This window comes from Anas platyrhynchos, chromosome 2 (genome assembly GCF_047663525.1).
Source record: "Anas platyrhynchos isolate ZD024472 breed Pekin duck chromosome 2, IASCAAS_PekinDuck_T2T, whole genome shotgun sequence".
Classification (NCBI taxonomy): domain Eukaryota; kingdom Metazoa; phylum Chordata; class Aves; order Anseriformes; family Anatidae; genus Anas; species Anas platyrhynchos.
In genome coordinates this window covers 157,145,658-157,172,689 of record NC_092588.1, presented here as the reverse complement: position 1 = coordinate 157,172,689, position 27,032 = coordinate 157,145,658, and the positions used below count along the sequence as shown (strand labels likewise).

The window sequence follows — 27,032 nt, the reverse complement described above, 5'->3', positions numbered from 1 at the left end:
GATCTGAGTGGGGAGAGAAGGAAGCATAGAGTTTTGTCCTAGCTGTGGGTCACTCCATCATCATTCAAAATTGGGATAGAGACACTTCTTTAACTGACGGTGATATTATGAGGACAATTACATTTTGATTTGTGGCCGTACTTGAGGCCAAGCTCAAGGACCTACGATGGATAGACCTCAGAGGTCACATAGGTTAAGTGTCCCCAAGGCTGGGCTTGATAAGGATTTCTTTCCTGAGAGAAAATGGCAATGCTTGCTATGAGGGTCATGAGCACCCCTTCTCCTGAAATCCTGAGGGCTTTTAAAGAGGGACAGCTTGCAATGAGCCCAAATAAATGAGGATATGGGACCTCAGACTAGAATCTAGGGCAGCATGCCTCCTTGATATCCTTTCCAGCCTTTTAAGGCTTGAATTAGCCACAGATATAGGCTGGCTGCAGGACCAGAGGTGAGGAGTAATGCTGCAGGATGTGCAGGGGTTCCCACAACCATTGAAATTAAACCTTTTTCAACTGATGTGAAGAACGAGGAGCACACTTCAAGTATAATTTAAAATACATTTATTGTTTCATTTGTTCTGGCTTTTTTGTTATACAAAGATGTTAAATAACTTAAATACATTCTCAACAGTCACTCAGAATCAGATTTATACCTACAAGCTGTACATATGAGGTAGAGAAAAATAACTTAGGCTCCCATAAGACATTGGAAAAAAAAAAAAAAAGAAAAACACTAATCCTTCATGTTAGTATTCCCACCTCCCTTTAAAAGGAAATGCCATCCCAAGTGTGCAAAACAAATCCTAGACTTTACATTCAGGTCGCAAAGGTCACTATTAGAGACCGCAGTGGGGTGGGTGGAACAAGGAAAAATTCCCATGCTAGTTTGGTGATTGTGCTTTGGGATGGGTTCGTGCCTAAGGGGATCTTGGCAGAGTTTCCACGATGACCTTGGTTAGGCCTCAATGCATCTCCACCTCTCTCACCTAAGCTTTATCTCCAATTGTTGTCAGTTAGGAGAAACTGGCACCTCCACATTCACCGAAACACCTGTAGAGTTGCTTATACCAACTGCAGACAAGAGCCTGGGCAAGCAAGATTTTAATGCTTTCCTTAGCTAAAAGGAGTATGACTCCAATCCCACTGCAAATGGCCCACAACACCAAGCATGTCAGCACTTCTTGGCTTTCCTGAGCAACTCCACAGTGCAGGCAGAACTGGATGAAGGAGGGGAATCTGCTGTCCCTTTGGATCACCTTGTCAAATATTGCTGAGCACAGATTTCCCATTTCTGAAAAGATTCAGCGACAACTGAGAAAAATATGTTGTTCAGACATGTCCCCTGCTACCCTAATGAATTTTCGTGTGTCTAGATCATTTATGGTCTTACACTCTTCTCGTACCCTGCCCCTGAAGAAATGTAGTTACAGGAAGCCTGCCACGATGCAAGAGCTAAGATGTGCTTGAGATATCCATTGTCTTTCCTTACCCTTCCACAAATACTATTCATCTTTTTTTTTTTTTCCTTTTTATTTTTTTTTTCCATTCAGTATTTTTCCATTCAGAATTTTTCCATTCATTCCATATTCTGTTTTCTGGAATCTCTGGAATCTCTAAAATAGTTTGGCCAAATCCAGTTTTATCAGTGGCAACTGGATTGAAAAGATATTCATTGATAATCATGGCCATAAGCATGACTGCTTTAGCAATAACAAGATTTCGACAGGGCTGGTCCTGTGCCACACTGAGCCTCCTTTAAGTTACATGGACAGTAATGGTCATAAAACACACTGGTCATTTTGCACAAAACTATTGCCCTCCAAAAGTCATCACCTAGTTAGCATCCTTAAAAAAGACGACCAGGACAAGCTGACCATGGAAGCCAGACTCACCCCACCAGATGTGCATGCAGAGCAAAAAGACTGGGAATGCAGAGCTTTGCTGCACCTGTTTTAGCAAGAACAGTATAGACCTAATTTTACTGCAGCAGCAACTGAGGAATTTTTCACAGGCACTATAATCCACCAGAAAATTACCTTAAGCAGCATCTACTCCATGAAAGTACCCTTGAGAAATCTGTCCCTTCATCTGGATTCTCATCCATCCCTACTATGGGCCAAAGCAACTTAATTTCTTCTCATATATTGGCTTAAGTAGGCCAGCTGAAAAGTCACTAACAAAGAAATTCAAGACCTGGTCTGAAGGAAGGCAGATGCATATGAGCTGGCCAACCATGAAAAATCAACAGAAATTGTTTCTCCCCTGCCCAGATCTCCACAGCAGTTCTCTTGAAAACAGTTGGTTCATAGATCATCATAGCTTCCAAAGGTGAACAACAGTCTTCCTGAACTGCAGCAAACCAAGTTCCAGCTCCCCAGTTTTACAATGCCCCATTCAAAATGATAAAAATTACTTCAGTTAGATCAAGCCTGGAATTTGGTCCTCTTCATTTAACCTTCCCACGCACTCAGATTTTCCTTTTTTCCATCTAACTTTTAAGAGTCTTTTTCCCAGGCCAACTGAGATCAATGGCAAGTATCTATAGTTATTGTGAATAGATTTAGGTTTTCCTCCCTTCAAAGACATTCCAGGACCAGTAAACAAAACTAGAAGCGTAAGCTTGAAGCCTGTCACTCTCCACAAATCATTTTTTGTGTCAGGAATAAAAATAAAATTTGGAGGGGGGGAAAAAAAAAAAAAAAGAACCCCACATTTCACCAACTGGAGTCATTTGTGAGCTGGAAGACAATGAGAACGTAATGTTTAGGACTTGTTTTGCACATCTCCACATCCGGTATATATGAGTCAGTCACACAGAATAGAAGCTTGTTAAAAAACAGATGACGGGTGCAACAATTATTTGTGTGGGGTTTTATTTTTTTAATAGAAAATTCTAATATAAAACAGCAAACATTTTCAGTTTGCCTTGTTTACAAAAATATTATATATATATTTTTTTATATTTCTGACATAACTAAATGCACTATTCAATAAAAATATTCTTCCATCAGCTAACTTCTCTTTTAAAAAATTAATAAAAAAAGTTGTATAAATAATGGTTGCACCCCCTCCACCCCAAAACTGATCTTGCAAGTCTTGCTGGATCAGCTTAGGAGAACCAACACTTTGACATTTTGGGGGGACAGGGGCTAAAAGGGAATCAGAAACCAGAGACTTCCCCTTCACCAATCCATCCTTCTCCAGTTATATCTGCCACAAAAAAAAAAACACTTTCTCGGGGTGTGAGCATGTTGGGGGGGGGAAGTTGTTTCACACTTGGTTTTTGTTTCAGTGTTTTATTTTTTAATGAAATGGCACCATGAAAGATTCAGAGCCTAAATGAACTCTTGTCATTTTACAAAAATGAGCAATTTCAGTCAATTGCACTGGAGATCCAATGGTGTGGCAGCAGAATTAGCCTCTCTGGAAAAATCCAATTTCAAACAGCTGGAAGCAAAAGGGTTTTACGGGACACTGCTCAGTGTCTGCAGAGGACTTCAACTTTCTTTCTCAGGGTTTTATGAAGGTGCATATGGAGCAGCACAAGCAAAAGCTCCTGTACAGCTCCACGGATCAATTAAATTCCAAAACACAACCTTCATAAACAGAAAACCCAGATCAAGCACTCAAAAGACTTTTGAGAGGGCTTAACAACATTTCTACCAGCTGCTACTTGCATCACACTACTCAAGCTCCATTTTTTTTTCCAAAATGAGGCTTTTTTCCCCGTTCTTAATTCAAAGATAAGGCAAACATTGGAAAATGCTGGACCTAAACATCTCCCTGTGCCCCCCAAAAACCACACACAACAAGGTGGAGGGAGAATAGAAATAACCCACATATGTTTTACCACCCTAGGTCAAAAGGCCAAGAAGACAAGTTCTCCTGATTTCAGAGTGTTAGTATATTTTATACACTGTCTATACATTTAACACATGTGCCTTGCTACTATTTAGTTATTTATATTTTTTTTAACCACAGGAGAATAAACCTTGCTATTTACAATATATAACAGGCAAGTAATATATCCACATTAACATAAATACAATTTGTTTTTTGTGTCTTTTTTTTTTTCTTTTTCTTTTTTGTTTAAATACTTACAGAAAGCATCCAGGCTTCAGTGCGTGAGTTATAATACACAGAAGAGCTCTTTCACTCAGTAGTTCATTCACTCTTTGCCTCTTCTAGTCTAGCCTTAACAGTCTGCCTCATTGCCCACCCCTCTCTCTCCACAAACACACCAAGCTATCCTATCCCATCCGACACAGGCATTTTCTCTGCAACAATATCCATGCCAGCACTGCCCTCTCTTCTGCATCTAGGGACTCATTCTCCTCTCACACCAGTGCAATGTGGAGTTACTCCAGCGAGGTCAACGGAGACAGAGACACCAGTGAAAAGAAGGAAAATGAGGCCCATGGTTTAAATATAACAATAATAATAATTAATAATAATAATGCACATAAATTGCAGCCCATTCTTTAATTAAGAACACATATTTAAAAAAAGAATGGGGCCAGAAATAGTAATTCAGACCCAAAAATCCTCATGTTTTGAGCAGGTTTGGATCCAGCCTTACTTTGGAGGGGAAGAGCTATTCTAGCACACACACACAAATGTAACAGTGAGCTTGCACACATGTGTGGGAGAAAAAGAGAGGGAGAAAGAATTTAACATAATACCACATTGAAACCATAAGAAGGTCCTTCTGAAGGGCTTTACAATAAATAAATGTTTGTTCAATATTTATATATATATATATTTACGTGTCTGCATATGTGTATATATATACACACATGCACACACTGAATAATAGGTTTCTAGTCAGTTTATTTTTTAAACCATTAGATAAACTGCTTGTGGGTGACTTTCAAAGCGGCACATCTCCCAGAAGCCGTGAGACCTTCCTGCAAACCCTCTGCATCGGATGCTCCACCGTGCTTCTGCCATGATGGAAAGGGACAAATACTGTGTGTAGATTACTCCTTCTACAGCACTACTCCAATCTCCAGAATTGTACAGCAAATAAACAAACATCAAAAAAAAAAGAGCCAGTATGCTTTACTTTGCAGGACCATAGCACTACTAAAAGTAATATCCTAAAAGTTCATCCCCAGTACTCTACCTCCAAATTTGATGCCAACAAGCCGGGCTGGGCTGCAGTTATTTGTTACCAAGAAAAAAAAAATATTTTCTCCTCCCAGTAGATGCACATAAACAGCTTAAATATTAGTGGCTACTATTTGGGGAAAGAAAAAATAAAGTTAAAAAAAAAAAAAAAAAAGGAAAAATAATGGTCCATTTTGGAAAACTTCTCTCCTCTTTTTGCTTGGCCAGCATCTACTACTACTTGAAAAAGTCCAGCCAGCTTTCCTCCATTGAGAACCAGATCAATGGTTTATAGAAAATTGGTGGAAATTGCTACTACTGGACAATCAAAAACTGCTATCAAAAATAAAATACAATGCCCTCCACTCTCCAGTGTCTCCTTAGAAAGCTTCGTTGAGGCATTCACTGGCTGCTTCCAGTCCCAGAAGCACTTTTATATGATTAAAGGGTATTGCCACATCAAGTCCTGGATTGCAAGTATCCTCTTCAAAGGGAAAAGAAATGCTGAAGATCGTCATCTATTTCACAGCGTCAGAGCTATATCTACCACTGCAGTTGATTTCTGGCTTCTCTGGCCACTTGATGGTTCGTCTCTGTGTCAGTTAGCTGTTCCGAATCCAATAGTTGGTTACCATTTAGCAGTTCTAATTTTAAAATACAGTTCTCAATCTAGTGGTTAAAAAAATCTTAAGGTCATTGGGTTCACTACATACAGCTTGTGTCTTGTACCACTGCCATGGTTTAGGGTAAATGGAATGATGACCTAGTAAAGAAAAGTTGAATCCTCCAAAGGTCCAATCCAGTCCAAAACGGCTGCTATACAATGCAAGACATCACTGCCTTCCAAGATGCACTGGAATTTCTCTTGTCCTCCTCAAAAGCACATGTCCAAATTCAGCTGACATAAAACAAAATAGTTCCAGTTCAGATTTCTGAAGCAGTTTCCACAGGGTGAATTCAATCAACAAGAGGTGGGAAGAGGACAGAAAAATGTCATGCACAAAAGTGAAAATAAAACAAAAGTATCTAGTGGTTTGTTTGTTTTTAAATAAAATTTAAAACAGTGCTATAGGAACTGTATTTGAAGAAATTGTATGAAAAAAATAACACAACTGAAGGGGACAGGCACGTCTGGTTTTCTACTGTCTTCCCAGCCTCTTTCTTGGATATACTGCCATCTGCAACATGGTGGACCCGACATTTTTGGAACTGTATTTGGTGATCAAAGCATGTGGATACGGAGCTGTCGTTAAAAAGCTTACCCTCCAAGTGAGTCTCTTTGTGAGAGCCTTGTCTGCTGGATGTGCAGAAATTCCTCTAGAGGAATGATCAGGGCTGTTCCTGCTTACTCCACACCTCTCTCCAGTTTCAGAAGGGAAAAATGAACACTTCCTGTACCACTGCCTTCAAAGCAGAAATATTTTTCTTATCTGTTCAGCTCTCTAAGCTGTTGGGTAAGCTTCAGGAATAAAGTAATATAGGTTATTTATTCCAGACAATATATTAGCCTAGAAGTTCATGGAGGATTGGTGAAACGATCAAGATGTTCCGAGGATAAATGATCCGTCAAACTGCGTGGACGACTAAGCTGAAGGTCAACTGGTGTCTAACCCCAGTGTGACAGGCACTTATTTCCACATGGTTGGACCTCATTAAAATTCAGTCTACAGGAAAACAAAACAAAACAAAAAAAAACAAAAACAAAACAGCAACACAGCTGGGTCACCTGTACCCTACAAAGTGCTTATGTCTCGACATAGCTTTCAGATCCCAGAAGGTCAATCAAACCCTGTTTGTCTCCATATGTAGTTCTCATAGATCACCATCGCCCATCACTGAGGGTTGCCATCAGGCAGAAGACGCGTCAGTCTTTGCAGGTGTAAACCTCTTCTCTCTGGGTGCACTGCTTGCATTCCACATAGCAGCACCAACGGACCTGGCACTGGCACGGGCGGGTGACCACCCGGCTCTGTGTGTTGTGCCCTCTCCCACAGCAGATGCTGTCACAGTTCTTGTCTTTGTAACATTTCCTTCCCGAAGTCCCAGGCGAGTATCTGCTCATCAGACAGAAGCTCGGGGAATCGTCAATGTAGACAAGATCCGTAGTCCTTGGGATTTGATCACTGTGACCAGGGATGGATTTCTTGGGTGGGGAAATGTCTCCTTCCCCTGTGGCCTCATTGGTAGTGCTGCCCACTTTGAGCGACGTCTCATACTTCTGCTTCAGCTGCTTCCCTATTTCATGGAATGGAGAGAGCTGCCTCCAGCACGTTCGGACAGTGCAGGATCCAGATACACCATGGCACTTACAGGTTGTCTCCACTCCAGCTTTGATGACCTGTGGACACACACAGCCCCAGAAGAAAATCAGTTGTGGGGGAACAAAGCAAGGCATAGAGAAAAAAAAAAAAAAAAAAAAAGCATTTGCTAGAAGAACACCCCTCAATCACAGATTTGATAACAACACAAAAACTGTCATTTGGAAGACAGAAAACACACAAACAAAAGTTAGTGTAGCTAATGGGGAGATGCTGCTGCAAACCACACAAACAGGTGGTGGCACATGCTCCAGAACATGAGCATGAACAGCAGAAACCATCTTCCCAACACACAGGTTGCCACCTTAAACTCATGTAGCTCCAAATTAATAGCACAGGCTCAGTGGAAATGCAGTTAAAGCTGTACTGCTTCCAACAGTAGCAGCTAGGCACAGCATCCCCCAGTTCACTTTGCATCTGAGGAAAAGGATTTATGTAGCTGAAAAGCATATAAGCCGTCGAGAACAAGAGCTTTAATTGCCTTGCCAAAACCAGCAGCTCCAGAAACACACAGGTAGTTTTCCACCTGTTATCCTATATATCCACCTATAGATCCTATTCTGCAGTGTGGCAGCACATCCTCAAGGAGCTGACAATTTTTTTCATGCTAGCATTGAAGAAGCCTGCACATGTCTTAGAAAGAGTGCCATAGCTCACTGGCCAAACATGCACTTAACAATGTACATTTTCTTACAGAGTGAAAACCAAGGCTGTCTCAGTCTCCTCTGTGCCTTCTCTTTCCCCAAAAATTTAAGATGTGAAGGAATGGAAAACAGACACCTGTGTGAAAGGTTCAGCAAGTCAAGGTAGCCAGACCCAGTACAATACCTCCTGACTACAAATATCAAGGGCAAGGTTTGATTGAGAACCACAAAGTGTAAATACAGAAGGAAGAGCAGAGCCAGTGGAACCATGGTGCTCACACAGGAGATGGAGAAGATGGAAATACAAGGTTACTTTAAACACAAAAAGTAACACGGGAAGTAGATGCAGTATCAGGAAGGGAAGAGATGAAAACACAGAGTTATTCAACAGTTACTCATCTCAGAGAAAGACAAAGGTGGTATCAACTCCCTAGGTGCTGTAAGGGACCCCATGCCCATAAGCTGAATGATGCTAAAAAAGGACCTCATCGTTTTCAAGAGAAGTAGCAATAAAGATGCTCCTTGGCACAAAAGCATATCCATCTTCTTTTAAACGGCATCTGAATGTTCTCCCCCACCTTCTCCAGAGGAGTTTACTACTGGGACTCCTCCGTGGGCAACATGAGAGCAGACACGTTGTTTGGTCAGTGACAGATAACCTGCATTTTGCCCACAGATTATAAACAGATATTTATAGCTCTAGTTCTCCCTCCCCCTAAAATAGTTTACATTTTGACTTTAAATGGGTGAGGTATAACCACCCCTTAAAATAGCAAGGTAGAACAGAGTGTGTTTTATAGAGCTGCCTCCTGACAAGGTACTGCTGAGAAGTGCCCTTCCTTTGGGCATCTACGGTACCTAAAAAAGAAAAAAAATCTCCCCCTTCTGCCCATTATGGCATCTGCCTACATTATGGCCTCATGACAGCAGAGGACTGGCTCCAATCCATTTCCTGACCATCCGGTTCTTAATTATTTGGCTACATGAGTCCTGCTGAGCACCATGTACAAATGTGCAATAGGTCATGGACTCAGAATTGGTGTCTGGCCCAATCCTGATATTACAGAGACATTTTTAGAAAGGCACTATGCATAATACGGCCTTCAGCAAAGCCTGGCCAATGGTCACACTTCATTCCTGTGACAGCCAAGACCTTTTCAAATGCAATCCAATAATACACAGTAGCATTCAAACAAGTGACGGGTTACAGAGAGAGATGTGTTACTGCTTATAGTACTCAGCTGGGCCGGCTTGGTTAGGGGCTGTCACGCTTTGCGTGCCAAAGTGTCTAGCCAACTCTGCAAGAAATCCCACAATGTTAGACAAGAGCGTACAGAACACATTTCAACACCGAGGAGAAAAAAAAAAAAAAAAAAAAAAAAAAAACTCGCCCATGCTCTCCCTCGTATAAAGTCACATTTCACTGGTTGTCTAGAAGTGAGAACTGAGCTCATGTGAAACAAAGCTCCCATACCTGATTTCACGCCCAGACCATCAGCAAACTGGGCAAAATTGCTGAGATACTTGCAGAAGGGCTACACACTGCAGTCATTCATCCATTTGGGCTTTTCTCAACCCTTCCACCTCCCCCAACACCCACTTGCATCTGCTCCACCTGGAAAAGGAGACGACCACCATTGTACAGGATGGGAAAGCAAGCAACCAGCAGGAGTTGGCTCGGCTGGTACACACACTCCTGTGCACAGCCTTGGCTGGATTTAGAGCTGGTTGAACAAGGCACAGTCGTGAAATGCAGAAAGGGAACTTCAGCAGGGGGTTGTTCTTGTCAAGAACCACCTCTCCAGAGCCCAGGGGGAGGGCTGACGCTGCAGGTGCTGTGTATCCAAAGCACCCACACGGGGCTGGTACATGCGGCACAATATGTGCTGGAAATCCACATCCTGATGGATTGGCAGCTAGCAGATGGCAGGAGACCTTCAAGTAGGAACAGACATGTAGGTTTAGGCACCTGAAGCACACCATCCAGCCAGGGCTGACCTCACCGAGGCAGACATCTGACTTTAAATGCCTACATTTGAGAAACACCTCTAAACTCCCATCTGACTGGCTGGAGCCAAGGCAGGCAGGGGATCCTGCAGCGCTGCAGACACCTGCACAGGCTCGGCTGAACAGCTCGCCAGTTTTCCCTGACTGTGCTGGCCACATCTCCACTCGCTAACAGGAGCTTAGGGACTCTGCTCACATGGAGACACCTACATTTATAGAGGTGAACCTGTGAGCACAATCCCACCCTCTGGGCACAATTCAGGTGTCTAAAAATTAGCATCTAACATTACTTTGGGCACTGTAAAACTGAAACATTGCATTTTGCCACCAGTTGCCTCTCCAGAAGCATAAAGGTCTCTCATACATGCTGTGTCCTAACTGCCAGGACATCTCAAATTGTAGAGGTGCCCTAAGAAGACGAATCCTATTCTCTTTACCTGGACTTAGGTAGTGAAGAACAAATCCCCTAATGAATCCCAATCTGCTGTTGTGGTTTTGTTATTGTCGCTTTTCGTTTTGTTTTTCCTGACCCACTTCTAGCTCCTTGTTGACCAGTGGCTGGAAGATCTTAGGACTCATGCACTGGTGAACCAAAACACAAAAAGTTTCCATTGTTAAGAACGAACCAGTTCATAAAATCCAGCATGTGGATTTTCATACGGCCACTGTGCAAGTGCGGTGCATCCCTGCTGCCCCATAAACCTCCTCGAAGGGCAGGAAAGGGCTCAAGAATGTTATGAGACAGCGATGGTGAAAATCCTAGAAAAATTTCTTCCCCAGACAGCCTCCCCTGCCGCTGTCAGTCATGATGCAGCTACTCAAGGCGACGTGTGATGGAGCACTGCTGCCTATGGGCCCCCTCAACACCCACCAGCCAAGATGAATCTTGGCAAAGCCTCTGTTTCCTGTCTCATTCCTCAGCTTCCACAAAGACTTCCCTCCTCTTGTTGAATGGTCCTGTCAGAGACGCTTAAATCCATCTCATCCTTCCAGAATACTCAGGCTTATCCCAATGAAATACCAGCACATTGCTTGGAGAAGCCTTTCCTGGCCGAGCCCTGGGACAAATGGGAAGATGTCTACATCATGCTTTTAGACCTGGAGGGACTTCCAGGCCAGAATAACTTAGCTTTTGTTACCAAACAAAAAAGTTTAGTATGCATGACGCAGAACAAGACTTTAATAGCAGCTATTTCAAGAGCCATAGGCAGCTCCTCTTTCTGTTTGAGGCACATCACGCAGCTCAGATCCTGGTCTGGCTTCATCCTACACAGACTTCTTGCATGCTCACACCATCACTTAATAACCATATTTCATCCACACCATGCTAAGTGGCAACGTGTATGCTTCTATCTTGCCACTTGTACGTATTAACTTAAATCTGAAGTGCAAAATATTCCATGCTCCCTTGTGTCTTGAACACCGCAGCTACCACACATCAGCAGAGTGATAGTAACTCAGAGGAGCACAGTGCACTTGAATCCTCAGTGCACTACATGCTGTAGAAAACCATGAAAGAGAAGTTGAACACAGACAAGCACTGGGTCAGGGGGAGCATCACACATTGAAATTATGTCCTCCCACTCCCCTCTGATTAACCACCTGCTCTGGTAGTCTCACTAATAGGACAGCAGTTTGGGAGGAAAATAAAGCTCTGTAAGCAAATTAGTTCGTTTGACTTAGGAACAAAGCCCCCCATTGATCTTGTCATGAGAATAGCAAATACTGACAAAAGCACAACGAGGAAAACAATTATGATACAGCAAGACTGAACCGTCTTTATTGGTGCTTGCTGCTCTGAGGAAATTAGATAGCACTGCAGGACCGCCCGCCCAAATGGCTTTATAAGAGCCATAGGGAAAAGGGATCACAGCAGAGCATTGCTATGCAACATGTAATCCTTCCTCACAACAATGGTTTGCTACGAAGCTCAGACTAAGTGCCCCCGTAATGATCAGTCTCAGACATGCTGCAACACACAATTTCTCAGTGTTTTAGCTGAAACGCTGAGGACAGATTCCCATTCATTCCCAGCTGGGTCACGGGGCTCCGGCGGTGGTTTTCAGACAACTCTCGTCTGGGCAGCAGCAGTCCGAAGCGGGGACGCAGCCGTGGGAATTCCTCGGTTTGAGCTCCGCTGTCGTCATGGCTGGTCTGCGGCTCCAAGGCTTCAAACCATTCGCCATGGTTCGGGGGAGAAGAGGGAGCAGATGAACCTTAGTGCATCCAGGAAAAGCCTGCCCTTGCCTAGCCTGGCTTCAGACGGGGCTTTGAGATGCTTCCATCCTCGGCATACAGATCCTCCTTCAATTTAAGTAGGCTTAGATATTGTCTCAGCTCAAATATTAATGTTTGGTTTGGACAACAGCCATTTCTTCACAGTGCCCAAACCACTCGAAGGCTTGTGCCTTAACACTGGCCACTGCCATTGGCTGAAGTATAAGAGCTTCACAGATTGCTAGAAATTTTCTTTTCCTTTCTGTTTTCTTCTCTTCCTTTCTCTTTATCTTGTTCTAAAAAGCTCTTCTTTTGAACCTTTCTCAAACTTTTTTTTTCACTTTTCCCTTACCACCACCACTGCAACTATTTTAGCAAAGTATGCTTTAAAATACAAACACTTAAGAAACATAGAATATCATAACCCTACTTTAAGTTGAGAACATTAAAGTAATTTTCTCCCCTTCTGTATTCCTAGTGCGCTTCACATGCTGAGAAAGTTCTGCAAAAACAACTAACTGCAATTACTTATGGAACAGAGCAAACACTTTTCTCCATCGTGTTGACTTCCAGGCCTTAGAAAGACTTTGGCTGAGCCAATCTCAGCCTGAAGGAAGGAGGGGAAAATCCAGACAGCATGCCTGTGCATTCCTACCTGTCATAACCTGGATCAATTAATACTCGTGCTGGCCCTGCAAACTGATCTGTATGTACAAAGTCAGGAGCTGGTCTCAGAGAGGCTATTTGCTAGGTTTGATTTGTACCTCAATTAAAGAGTGATGCTAGATTTCACACTGCAAATGCACCTCTGAAGAAACCACATAAAGGATGCATTTTGTGTCCTTTTTTTTAAATGCACCAACAGAATCAGTAAGTTCATACGGATTTGCCTTATCGAAATAAGCAATTATTAGACAGTTTTTTGGGGGTGTTGAAGAAACAGAGAGATTCATACTAAAGGTGCCTGTTCAACAAACTCTGGAGGTTGTCTGGTGGCATGTTTTCTAGTGGGAGCCACATGAGATGGGATTGGCAGTACTTGCAAACACCGACTCTGCAACAGGAGACCAGGGTGCAAGTCCCTACTTTGCTGCGCTGCTGTGTGACCTTTAGCAAGTCACTTAATCTTTCTGGGTCTCAATTTCCCCTCTGTAAAATGGAGATACAGCAACGAAGAGGGTGTCGTGCTCTGAAAACACGTTACGTGATACCTCGTGAAGTTTCTCAGACAGATGATAGCTGGGCAAACATCTACCTGATATGGAGAGCCCATCTCCAGAGCAGGCAGCAGGTTCAGCCCTTGAGATCCCTGCCAGGACCGCCTAAGGGGAAAAGCCAATCCTTGCATGGACTTCCAAAACAAGCAAGCCAGCAGCAGGAAAAGTCCACGCACCTCCCACAGACCTTCAGAGCATCCCAAACAGTCTCAGGGATGCAGGCGTACAGTGTCTTGGGGTAGGTCTAGACTTGAATCCTGCAGCAACAAGGTGACAAGGATCCTTCAGAAGTGTGCAGATAGTCTGCACAGACCAAAATACATGGGATGATATTGTGTGAAAATAATGATAGAATGGTTCCCTCGTGAAAAGAACCCATTTCAAAGGGGAATACTGCCTGATGAGAAATTTTTTAGAGGAGAATTTTCTTGTTCTCCTTTACTGTCTTCCCAGATTTTTGCACTGTTGGATCTCAGGCAGCCTGTGGTTAAACCCCTGACTTCAGGGTCCTGAAGGCAAAGGCTTGCTTGTGTCCCTCCTTCTGGAAGTATAAAGGAAAAAGGGAATGAGAACATGACTTTTTTTTTTCTTTTTTCCTTGGGTAATAGCAGCCCCCTTTAATAGTGCCCCTTGGATCTGCAAGACATGCTTGACCAGACATACCTCTGGAAGAGGTCAGCACTCCTGGGATTAAGAAACTTAGCAACGCTCCAGAGAGAGAGTTGGAAAGTCATGTTTAATGATACTTTACTGAGAAACCGGGCAAATTTAATTAAAACATCACTTACTCAAGCCCAGTGGAACTAATTGAGTGCTCTAATATTCCGACTTTTCATTAATGGGTTACAAAAGAGGGCTGCACTTGTGTGTACAAGGGGGAGAAAAGGGGGAGGATATAAAGAAGAAGAGAGCCTTAGCAAGGCTGCGTGTACTTCGTTTAATATAACCAAGAAATTTCACTGCTGGCAACAGAGCTTTAATACAGTTGACTTCTCTCACCACCGCCACCCCCCATCCCCTTGACACGTAGGCAGCTCCCCCCATCACACACCCTCTCCACCCAAGACCTCTCTGAAAGAATAGCTGAATGAGCGAGAGTAGATTTGGCAAAGGAAGGGAAATTGCTTTTTTAATAAGTGGTCTATTCAGAGCTCCTGCTTCTCAATAAAGAGAAGGCTGGAGAAGTCCTGGTCTAATTACCTCATCCTCACGCTAGACAAGCTCACCCTTTCATTAGCGATTGAGGTCATATCATATAACTTTGTGAGCCATCACGGGCACAACATGCTCAGTGATTATTTCATTGGTGGCGGCAAAATTATAGTCGGCCCATCAAGGTTGTAAAAAGCAGAAGTAAAATAATAATTAAACGAGAACTTCTACCAAGAGACACTAAAACTAGGTGGGATAGGATAATGTCACCCTCCCAGAAATATGTGGATTGTTTGCTAGCATGACACCATGGAGAAACTGCCGTGCCGACCAGGAGGGAATAGTGTTTGTTGCCAATTCAGTCAATTAAGCACAGGTCCTATTTTTGCTGGGTCTCAAGGGACTATTTATACATTTAGCCATGGTTGGGAGTAATTAGACGGGAAGGATTATATGTTGCTAAGAATCAGTGAGAGACCACCAAGCTTGTGCTATATCTTTGACAGATATTCCTCCACTCCCCAGTGAACACACACACCTCCACACATAGGCTGTACCTACACCAACGTGGGCAGGCGCTGCAGCAAGATCCTGCAGCAAAGCAAAGTAGTGGAAAAAAAAGTCTCCTTGTCCATTCCCAGCACAGTCCAAAACAGTCTGTAGCACAGCTAGGGTTTCGGTTCATGCCTGTATGGCTTCACTAATAGACATAAAATCTATGGTTTGGTTAGAGGAAAAACAACGGGTGCTGAGCAGGAATTCAGGAGAACTGGCCTCAGTCTCCTGCTCCATCCTCAGAAAGCTGCATAACCTCAGGAAAGGCACTCAGTTTTCATCTCAGCTCCCGCTCAAAAATCACCAAAATCATCCTTATGTAGCTCATGGGGATATTTCATGCATTAGGGTCTGTAAGAGCAACTTAGTTATTTAAGAAACCATTTCAAAATCGCTCTGTTCCAAAACGGCACAAATCAAGGCTATCTGAACCCATTCTATATGACTTTTCATTCACATCAAATACGTTATCAAAAATAAATTTATCCAAATAAACAAACTAGGTTAATTCAAAGCAGTTTTAGATCTTCACAGCCACAAGGTTAGCATCTCCTGCTATGCAATGGTTGGAAAGTCTATAAGACATCAGTTAGTTGATGGGAAGCTAGCCAGAGAAGGAAAAAAAAAAAAGTAAAGGATGCACGTCGAGTTTCATAGAATCATTTCATATTTCACCCACTGCCTTTGACAAGGAAGATATTTGTAACTCAGTGAGGGAGCCTGGTACTATATGTTGGACTACTCTCATCCCCCACCAATGCTGCACTAGCAGCATAGGTGAAGATCAGGGCTGGCAGGAAGCAAGCAGATTAAACCTGATACTGGTACTATAGACCCAAGCATAAGCAGTGCCCGAGACAATCCAACCACTCCACCAAGAAGGCTCAGGCTTCAAATCAGTTTCAACATTTTGAAGCCTGAAGCAAGTGTTGCAGGTTTTGACCGTGCAGTTACAAAGCCAACCTGGGTCCTCATCTCTGACTCAAAAATCTCTGATCATCATCTTAATGACACAATACTGTGCCAATGGATTAGATCCACGCATCCTGACTACATAGATATATGTTCCCCTTGTTATTAACCACCATCCTCATAAAAGCTTCCTGTTAACATGCAGCTCTCTTGTTTGCTGCCTGGCTTTGTGGTGCCGCTGTGAATCTGGTGGGCTGCCTGGCTTGCCTTTCAACCACGCTAAGGTAAATTATTCTAGGAGCATAAACAGAGAAATCATTTCAACCACTGCCGCAAACAGGCAAGGCAAAGCTGTCAGACAGCAATACCAACTCGACAGGCACGGCGTGGGTGGACAAAAATAGGAACACCGGATCACTGACCTGCAGCAAAGGTCTCTGACTTGGATTGCCATGAGGGCTCTCGGTGTCTGGACAACCGTCACAACTGTTACTCAGCTGTTTAGCTGCAGATATTACACTAGCACTCAGAAACCACTGCCAATGACCAGGGCCTGATTGTGCCAAGTAAAGTGGAGGCAGAGGATGCAAGAGAGTCCATGAGATCTCCCATTGCCCCAGGACCTAACTCACAGTAGGATCAGGACAAGAAAGCGCAGACAGAATGGAGGGATTCACTCCCTCCAGCTTATCCTTGAAGTTCATTTAGCTCAAAACCACAGAGACAGTGGAGAGCAGAGCTGACAAATAAGGCCACCTAACCAAAATCCAAGACTGGGTCTCAGCCATATGGGACGGGCTCTCAGCCATATGGGCATCCTGCCTGCAGCTACTGGGATGGAAAGCAATGGGAATTAGGTCAAATCTCTTGGGCAAGTGTTTTAGCCCCATCAGTGCTGGAGGGGAGATGTATATGGATTTACAAGAACATGTCAATGACACCTAAAGCCACAGCCATCTGGGTTCTGAGAAGACTGCATTATGTAACTCTGGAAAAGGAGTACAGCAGGGACATCTCACAGCTCTCTACAGCATGAAATAACAGCCTTCATGGACCACCTTCCCCATTTTCTGTTCCATTTGCTACACAGCCAACTCCAAAGAACTATAGGACAGGCCCTCGGGAACGATCAACCACAAGGATTAAAACAGATTTCATCACTCTGCAGAGCCTGTTTCACACGCCAGAGAGCTGCAACAGGAGTTCAGAGGCACTGAGCCTTTTAATCCAGAGGCAGAAAAGCTGTCAGCCAAAGCCAGACACCAGCTAAATCCAGGATATTTCTAATCCTGATCTCAGTGCTGTCGAGGAGCATCTGGTGGTGGGGAGAGGGGGAAACTTTTTGCTGGCCAGCACTCACTGGTGGCTTTCTCTGATGCCCCAGCTCTGTCGCGAGGAATGAATTTTATGCATACGCACAGGAACAACTGAGCTGGGGTGGTGATTCCTAGAATGCACAACTGGCTCAGCAGCATTTGCCTGGGAAACTGGAGACCCAGGTCCCCATCCCTGCCCCAACCCTCCATCCAATCACAAGGACAATAACAAGGCTCGAAGGCTATTTATAGCCTTACAGTATGTCCCCCTTCGAGGTTGGCGCAATGAAACACTGATCCTAGGCACCTGTGCTGGCCAATCTGGGGGATTTTAGTGATCGAGCAGCTCTAGGGTAGGTACATCCCAGCAGTTGATGGGAGAAGGTGGAAAGCCCTTTCCTTTCCCTGGGATGAGCCAGCAGGTGCAGACAATTTGTTCTTTACACACTCCTGGTGGAGGTCCCAGGTGGGAGAGTAAAGCCTCATGGGGAGGAGCATGGAGTAAGGTGCTAGAAGCCCTCCAAGTCCTCCAGGAGGAGAGTGGGAGAAGAAAAAATGAAAAGAAAAAAAAAAAAAGAAAAGAAAAAAAATGAGGGTCTGCACACCCACACACTCTTAGCTGTGAACACAACAACTCTGGCCAGGGTGGAAAGCTTTTTAGGGACTTTTAGGATTAAGTGCAGTCGAAGAGGAATAGGTCTGTCCTCATTCCCCACCAAACATTTGGCCAGCCAGTTTTAAAGTGACTTGGCTACAGAGATGCTACGCTGCCCACACTCTGCAGAGTTGCTTCAAGAAGAGCATCCTTCAACCTCAGCCTGTGGTGCTCCAGAGAAAATCCTTTCCTCCTTGTTGTAACCCATGTAAGACTGGATAACCTGTCTTGCTGTCCCATTGCATTGTAAGACCCTCTCCTCCTTGGGAAAAGCCAGGGACCTTTCACACAGCTTGCGTTTTCTGGAGAGTCCTTTTTCTTTCCCTCTGGTTTCTCTCCAGTGGCTTCGTACAATTCTTAGAGCACAGTGACCAAAACATGGTCCCTAATAAGTCCCTAAAAAGAATTCACCCCCCCAGGAAAAAAAAAAAAGGAAAAAAAAAAAGGATGACTCCACACATTTTGCATCCCATTTCCAAGCAGAACAGCACCTTATTTCCTTATTTCCCTCACAACCTTATTTATTTCCCTCACAACCTTATTTATTTCCCTCACAAACCCCACCACCACCAAGAAACCCCCAGCTCCCCTCTCTACAGGCCTCACACCCACCCACCACTCACCTTCATGCCCACGAGGTTGTTGTGGAAGTCCACCCTGGCTCGCAGGTCCTTGTTGGGCTTCCTCCCCAGGAACTCCTTGACAAACTTGTTGCTGTATTTCAGGTTGTCGCCGCAGCCGCCCCACTGCCAGGCCTCGCGGTTCTCCAGGTCAGGGGCCTCGTCGCAGGTGCAACGCTCCATCCGACCTGCGCTGCACGCCTTGGCCATGGCGTGCGTCAGCCCCGCCGAGGAAATGGCGTACAGGAAGGCCGTCTCCTTAAAGCCTGAGGGAGAGAGGATGCAGCTTGTATTGCAGGTGGAGCAAGGCTTAAAACAAATAAAAACTGAGGTAAAGAAAACATAACGGGAAGGTTTGAGCAACAAAGTGCGCCAAGCTCTACTGACACCGATGGTGGAGGAGAGGATGTGGTGGAGAACATGGGATGATGGATCGAGGTGGTATAAACCAGGATTGAAACAAAACCAAATCAAATAAACAGCTTTGTGGCTGTCATTCTGCAGTCTCTGCCTGAGAATAGAAAAAGGTGAGCAAGATCTGGGCAGTCTGTGAAGGTACCAGAATCATGGTACAACAGAGTTTCTGCCAAGGGGCCACCAAATAATAAGAGCCCAGCACCAACTTCCAGTCAGGTGATTGGGGTAGAAACCATGAGGGCTACCTTCTCCCACACCAAAAAATAAAAATCACCAGGACCTAATATAGCCCAACAAAATTGTCAACAAATGCACCTGAGGGCTGGAAGCACTTCATAGCCAGCCTGTCACCCAAGGCAGTACCTCAAATACCTGAAGAGGTTGTTTACAGCTCAAACCTTCCATGCACAACCCTTTTTTCTGTTGTTACTGTTAATTTAAATTCCTCTATGCACATCTGCAGCGTTGCAACTCCCCAGGTAAACTGAGGCCCAGAGAGATTCATGATTTCAATACAAATGATAAAAGACAAAAATAAAAAGCAAACATGCCAGTATTTATAGCTCCCCATTCTCTGGCTATGGAAGCAGTAAACGACTGCATATTTGAGATGCAATTCCAGAACAGCTTTGGATGTGACTCAAGAAATCCCCCACTCAAAAATAACACAAGTGGATGGTGACAGTAGTGGATATATCTGTAAACTGGTGTGTCAACCAAGGACAGGCAGAGACACTGCCAGGTCATTTTTGGAACTGGTCCTTGGGAGGTTCACGGTAGTCCAAGCGAGCTCATGGGGCGCTAGCCTGGCCCATCCCCAGAGCCTGCCTTCCCATAGTACTGCCAGGTGCACAGTGCAGAAATTCAACAGAAAAAAAAAAAAGGTGAAAATCCAGTCCAGGAGACAGAAGCTTAGTCCTCCCACTGGGGCTGTCTCAAACCTAATTGTTGGAGTTGTCCAACCATTCCTGCTCAGCTGAAGAAGAGCAGATTTATTTAATTCATAACAACAAAAACTCATGGATATGTTGACCACTAAACACCTTCTTAGCAGTTCTCATCTTCTGTAGGCTGATTCAACTTTTTTCTACACCACACTGTAAGGGATGCTAAAGAGATTCTCCTGAACCTCCATGCTCCCAGGTCATAGAACTGGCCTCTTGCCACCACAACTACTTGTGCTATGACATGGAGAGGTACCAACGTGCTAACAAAGTCCACGATGGAGCAGGGCATGCACACTCTTCCCCTGAGAGCCTGAGGCACTGCAATTAGCAGCAGCCAGCCAGGGCTTGGCACAGTTTAGCGGCCACCACAAATTTACAATCTGCGGGAAGGTCTCTTGGTTTGAAGCACTGAAAATGTGAAATCACCGAGGGATGTCAGTGCCCTGCCACCACCCTGCATACGAGGTTTGACACAAAGCCAGGAGGAACATCTCATTCACCAGGATTTCCCCTGTCAATCCCTGCATCAGCTTCAGCTCTCCTCCTCCCGTTCTCCATCACCAAAAACCCCACAGATTCCCAGTGCCCATCAGCACAGGTATCATCTCACCCGCAGGCAGCTTCCAAGCTAGTCCATGTGACATTTGGCTCTGGCCAGATTTAAAGCCGTCTCTGCCATGCACTATTTGATTGCACCGAGATATTTTGTAACAAGATAATGAGCTTTAAATCAATGCAGGCATTCTAACCCCCAGTGCATCGACAGCCTGCCATCCATGGCTATCCCGTTTCAGCCATTTCCAAAATTGTTTGCGAGTATCCGAAGAGGATAACAAGTCCCTTAAACAATCCCCTGTTATTTTAAGAAACAGGCCACATCAGCCCAAACTGCAAACCAGCAGCCAGGCTGTTCAGGTGACCAAGTGGAACAATAGAGGGGGAAACTTTAAGTGATTTTTCCCCCTCCCTTTATTTTCCTCTCTTTAAAAACTTGCAATAGTCCTGTCCTGGAGGAGAGAAAACAAGCCCACACTGATCTATTTGAATAGCTGTGCCTTAGTGGGCTGCACACACACCCCTTTGCCCTGGGGTATCACTCGTTGCAATGCTGAACCAGGAACCAGCAGCTCCTGGAGAGGAGGAGAAAGATTTACAGGACAGCGTGCTATGCCGTGGGAACAACGGCTGAAGGATTTACAGCATCAGTGGAGGGCTGAGATGTTGCAGGGGCATAAAACATGGAAGAATGAGACAGCAGACAGAGCCCTGCAACCCTCAGTACTGCCATTCATTACACAGGGTCCTGACAAGGGGGGTGGGATGGTTCTTGCTGGTGTTTTCCAGCAGAAAACCTTCAGGCTGCTTTGAAATACCCTCTCCCCTTGCGGGCTGTCCACGGGGGCAGGCACGTCTGAAGGAACAAGCTGTGGCCTCCAGGTGTCAGCATGAGAAAGTGCTTGGGTTTCCCTAGGCGCCACTAATCCAGGGACTCCTCTGGCATGCAGAGATATTTTTAAACGTCTTGCAGCTCTGGCTGAACCTCTTGGGTTTCATAAGGACTTTCCTTGTTTCCACCGCCGTCAGTGACAGTGCATGAGTTAAGCCCAAGCGCTTCTGAATTTATTCACATTTATTAGCAAGAAAGGGGGCACTGCAGACCTCCACTATTATCTTAGAGCATGTCACACTCTGGATTTCTAGGTCCAGCTCCATCACTGAGCCTGGGACATTCTGGGAGTCACTGAAGCCCCTGAATCCCAGGAAAGCCACCCGTGACATGGGCCTGCTGCATCAGCTTCAGGATAGAAATGAAAACTGGATTTAATTGGGAGGCTGCAGGAAAACTGGACTATATGAGGTGGTGCAAAGGAAGGACATGGAAATACCACCTGCTCCCCCTCAGCTTCTGGTCACCTCCACCTGTGCAGCTGGGATGGGCTGTGGGAACTGCCCCGTGCATGTCCAGGGAGCTTTTCCCCAGGCAAAGCAGCAGCAGAGCACAGAAGCATTCAGAGTTTTTGCTGTGTATAATGATTAGGTTTCCCCTAATTACACCAGTACACCAGCACAGAATGGTCCATTTTGTCTTCATTCCCTTACCAAGCTTTTTTCCCAATTTCTTTCTTGAAAGACTAACATAATAAATAGAAAAAATGAAATTATATAAAAAAAAAAAAAAAAAAAGAGGACATGGCTTTGGGAACTTTAACCCCTTCCTCTCCAGCGAGGGTTTGACTTCCAGCATGAGCAAGGAACAAGCAGAGCAGCCTGCCGGAGGTGCCTGCATGGACATTTCCACCCTCTGTGCAGAGGAGCTCTGCCAGAGGTGGGAGACAGACAGGGGTTGCTTTGCCACTGCAAGCAGACAAATTGCAGCCACACGGTTCACACTTTGTCTCCTATGTGCTTTCATAGATGAGCTGAGCCTGACTTTAGCCCGGTCTTTACCTTCTACAAACTTTTGTTGGACCTCTGGGGAGGTGACCACCCACCAGTGGCACAGGATGCACCAACAGACACCACAGTGGGAAATACTTAGTGCAGGAGGTGCCAGCAAGCCCAACAAGCCCCCTGTCCCACTCACCTCTCTTTAGCAAGCTGGCCCGGTATCGGCCCTCGAGGGTGCAGTTCCAGCGCTCGAAGCGGAACTGGTACTGGCACTCGAGTGCACTCATGCTGATGGCCTCCATCAGGGTCTCAGCCACGCCGGGGTCCCGCCGGCACATCCTGCGCTGCTTCTTCTCCAGCTTCAGGCGGTCACAGACTTTGTAGTGGGCTTTGACGGCGGCTTCCTCCATTTCTGAGGTCAGAGGGAGGATGGTCAGGGGTTCGTTCCCCGTCAGCCTGCGGAGGGACAGAGGGGGCACGGTGGTGAGGAGACAAATACAGCCTGCAGCAGAAGTGGGAACAGACTCTGCCCATCTGAGCACCCATCTGGCTTCGCCAGCACCAGAGCGAGAAGTGTTTTTTGCAGCGAGGCTCTCCGCAGTGTGTGCACAGGGCGGGAGCAGGAGAAGGGTAAGAAGCAATATTTGGATTAATTTTCTCCACCAGCTCTCACAGAGCTTGCTTGGATGTAAGAGCTTGGCAATTGCCACCTCCCTGCCAAACTCAAAACTGCCACAGGACAGTTCATTTAAAACCGAAATAGGGAAAAAATGACAGAAGGTACATAAGCACAGAAACTCAGGAAACCAGCAAGACAAGAACACTGCAGCCACTCTCCTGCGCCCTCCACAAATCATTTTAGGGCATCAGGCAGAGCCAGAACCAGCTTGGGAATGGGGAGAGGGTGACTTGTCCCACCAGACCCCAAGGGATACACCAAGAAAGCACGTACAGCCACTCTGCCCTCAGCAGAAGAGATCTGAACGTAAAACCCAGCAAGCCACAGCCTGAGGCTCGCGAGCAGGATATGCTTTCAGAGGCAATGCTGCCAAAAGCTTTTTAATGAGGAATGACTAAAAAACGACCTGAAGAAATACGTGTCCCGCTGCCTTCTCCCCTCCCCTGCCTCCTCCGAGCACAAGGTCCTTGACTCCAATGTGCAACAAAAGCAGCCAGCGGACTGTTCCCGGTGTCAAGTGACGAGCTGCTGGAAAAGGACCAGGCTGGCATCGGCCCCGGGGAGCAGAGAGGCTGCAGGAACATCTGCTGGGCTCATGAGCGGTTTGTTGGCCAGGCTGCCCGCACCCCACTCTCCTGGCTCTGCCCTCTTCCGGCCAGGTGCCAGTCCACGCAGTCAATGGGAATCACTATGTAGGGTTTCGAAGGTCCCGAAGACACATTTCCCCAGCCAAAAAGGAAGAATTGCTGAAAGCCGGAATTGAGAACGCTCTGGAACATCGCAGCCCTGCACAGGCGGACATGCACTGGGGTTGCACAGCCTCCACACCGCTGCAGGGTCACCAAGATACTGGGGCGGTGGGCACAGGAGTGGAGCACAAGTTCACCTACTTCACTGAACACAGAGCAAGCCTAGAAACCCTTAAAAAAAAAAAAAAAAAACACTTAAAAAATCCCAGGAACAGCACTTTGTTGTCCTTTTTTTAAATAAGGATTTCACTGCAATCAATGGGACGCATCCTGCCAGGAGCATGGTCCCTCTGGGCATGCAGCTAGGGTGCTTGAATTCCTAAACCCCCGTGTACAACACGTACACAATCCTGACATGAGCCACGGCCAAGCAACATCCAGGACAGACTACAATTGTTAGTAATCATTTAATGAGGTGATTTAACATCTGAGGTCAAAAGAAAGGAGCCAAAAATCAAATACCAAAAAAAAAAAAAATAAAATTTGTGGGTTTTGTTGTTTGTGTTTTTGTTTTTCATAAAGACATGGTCAGGGAAAAGTTCTCCTTTAGTTACTTTTAAAAGTACACGGATTTCAAGGAAAAAAAAAAAAAGCTGCAATGGTAAAAAATGAAGAGTCAAAATGATTTGTGGGAAACATGGAAAACTAGCGTGACCGAGGTAAATTTCCCGGAATAGTTTTATTTCCCAAAAAAAAAAAAAAAATCTGCTCCTAAAACAGATAAATACATCCAAGCAGTAAACTCCACCTGAAACATGGGCAAATATTAACCCTCGGGCTCGACTGCTGCCCAGGGAGACGGGACTTCACCCGGTCCCCATGGCTTGTTTATGAGAAAGGTGGCTTGGTCCAAGCTTCGTAGTAGGGAAGACCTGTAACAAAATCTCGAGGACATTCATTCCTGGCCCTCGTCAATACTTTTTCTCAGAGGGTTCATTCCTGCAGGCACCATAGCTGGTGCAAGGGATACCCTCGGCTGGCAAAGGAGAGGGAGGAAGCGTAGGAGCATTTCCCACAGCTCCCCCTCGTCCAGTTTACCTTTCCAGCTGAGCTGGTACCAGTCAGCTGCGTGCTCTGGAAAACAGAAGCTCTGAATATCACGTAGCAGGTCAGCTACTGCAGGGAGCAGCAGTACAGGAATTGATCGCATGGCCACGATTTCTGCAGAGCAATTAGCACTTTGGAGCCCCTTCCTCACCCTCCCCCCTGGACGCTTGGCTTCCAGTTATTTCAGTGTGTGGTTTCTCATAGAGCAGCCTGGAAAAACTTGCTGAGAGCACAGCTCAACTGCACACAGCTCTAAGGGGATCCCAGTAAGAGTCTCCTAAATAAAAACAAAATAAAGAGCCTGGGACAAGGAGAAGGTAGAAAACAGGTTCATGTAGGTGCTGCACAGAACCAGAGGACAGGCTTCCAGCACCTGCTTATGATGAGCAGATGGAAAGCCCTGGGAAACAATAGGCTTTAAATTAGGCTATAAATTTAAATTTAATGCCTGGGAGGTATTAAATAGACTAATTATCTATGTCCATTTTCAAAGGCTCAGGCAGAAGTTCATCAGCTCTGGTAGCTGGGACACACAGTTATCAACGTGTGTTGGACAATACCACAGCAAGGTGCACATACTGGGCCAGCACACACGGGCAGAGGAAGGGAGAGCCAGTGCCCCCACCTGAAATGCTGCCTCAGAGCTGCCACTGCATAGAACCTTTGTAATCCCATAAAGCCCTTTTATGCAACCTAGGCTGAGTGAGGTCCCGTAAGGCAATGGTGTCAGAGTCGGATGCCTTCTCAGCTCCTCACAAAGACTGAGCTGTTTCTTCCATAAAAATCTTTCACAATAGGAGAAAAGGGAGGCTGGCTATTTTTAATGTATATTTTTATGTTCACCCAATCCATAATTATGATTAAAGTGCCAGCCAGCACTCCGTGCTATTGTATTATTTCAGATTGGTGGTGCTGAACTTCAGACGAAGATGATCATCCTCTAGGAAACTAGACAGAGACCAAATGGCTTGTTTCACTCAACCCAGGAAGCTCTAACTGTGACATTTAACTGAGGGCAATCTGAGGGCTACAAAGCCAAGGGAATCAACCTGTGCTTCGGATCTTGTCTGGATCTTTCTGTCTGCACCTCACCTGACTTCTGCTCTGAGCAGCATGCTTGCACGATCCAGCCCTCAGGGAGGACCTGGTTGCTCAGTGCCATATCACCTAGCTCAGAGGAAGTTTGCAACATCACATGCATTGCTCGCCTTCCAAATCTGCTTCCAGTTCAATCTCTCACTGGTTTGAGTCCAGGTGGTTTATTATCACCGGCCTTGAGCAGCAAGAACTGTTAGATTTGCACAAGCACTGCTGGTGGCATTCAACTGCCTTGGTTGTGCACTGCAAAATCCCATGTTGCACATCCCACACCAAGAGGTGCCTGTAGCAACATGGTCTCATTGTCCTTCCAGATAGGTGATTTCAGGTGGATCCCATTTTCAGCTCATTTTGGAAGTCAAGGGTTTTTATTGCCTTATCAGTTCATTCTTTCCTGAGTATCCCTGTATTTAACTGGGGATTTTCATCAAATGGGAATTTGATGGGGACAAGACAGAAGGATGACACAGATCTGTGAGTGCATTCTCATTTTTGAGATGCTCAAGAGTTTCCTCTGCAAGTGCCAGCAGAGACATGAGTCAAGGTGAGCTGCTTTCCTGTGAGGAAACACCTCTGCTATATGCACCCCCAAAGGCCAGCCTGCTGAAGTACTACGTTCCTATCCCAGAGCTTCCTCCTCTGCAGGGAGATTTATCTTTGGTACATCTGTACAAGGCCCCAGATGATTGTATTTTCACTTTTTACTTGAATGCTTTTCCTGTGGTATCACCACTTTTCCAATCCTTATTCTTCTCTTGCCACCACTTCTTTCTTTTCTTCTAATAATAATAAAAAAGGTTTTGAGAAGTTGACAAGCAGTACACACTAACTCTTGTCACTGTGATACCTACACTAATGACTCCATAACTCAAGAGCCAGAGTTATGCTGGACCACCAGATATACATATTTTTTCTTGCATCCAACAACCTACAGCTGCTCTCCCTCTCCCCCACTGCGATGTTACAAAGAGGCTTTCCTACATTGA

The 27,032-nt window shown here is 45.3% G+C and overlaps 1 protein-coding gene across 1 annotated transcript in view; it reads right to left on the bottom strand.

The window, feature by feature from the left end:
* Positions 1 to 543: 543 nt before the first annotated feature.
* Positions 544 to 27,032, bottom strand: part of WNT9A (Wnt family member 9A) — a 55,596-nt gene continuing 29,107 nt past the window's right edge. The window contains exons 2-4 of the mRNA XM_027450305.3: positions 22,670 to 22,929; positions 18,725 to 18,987; positions 544 to 7,446 (exon numbers count right to left, since the gene is read on the bottom strand). Coding sequence (XP_027306106.1) covers positions 6,973 to 7,446; positions 18,725 to 18,987; positions 22,670 to 22,929 — 997 coding nt within the window. The 3' untranslated portion in view covers positions 544 to 6,972. The remainder of the gene's footprint in view (positions 7,447 to 18,724; positions 18,988 to 22,669; positions 22,930 to 27,032) is intronic.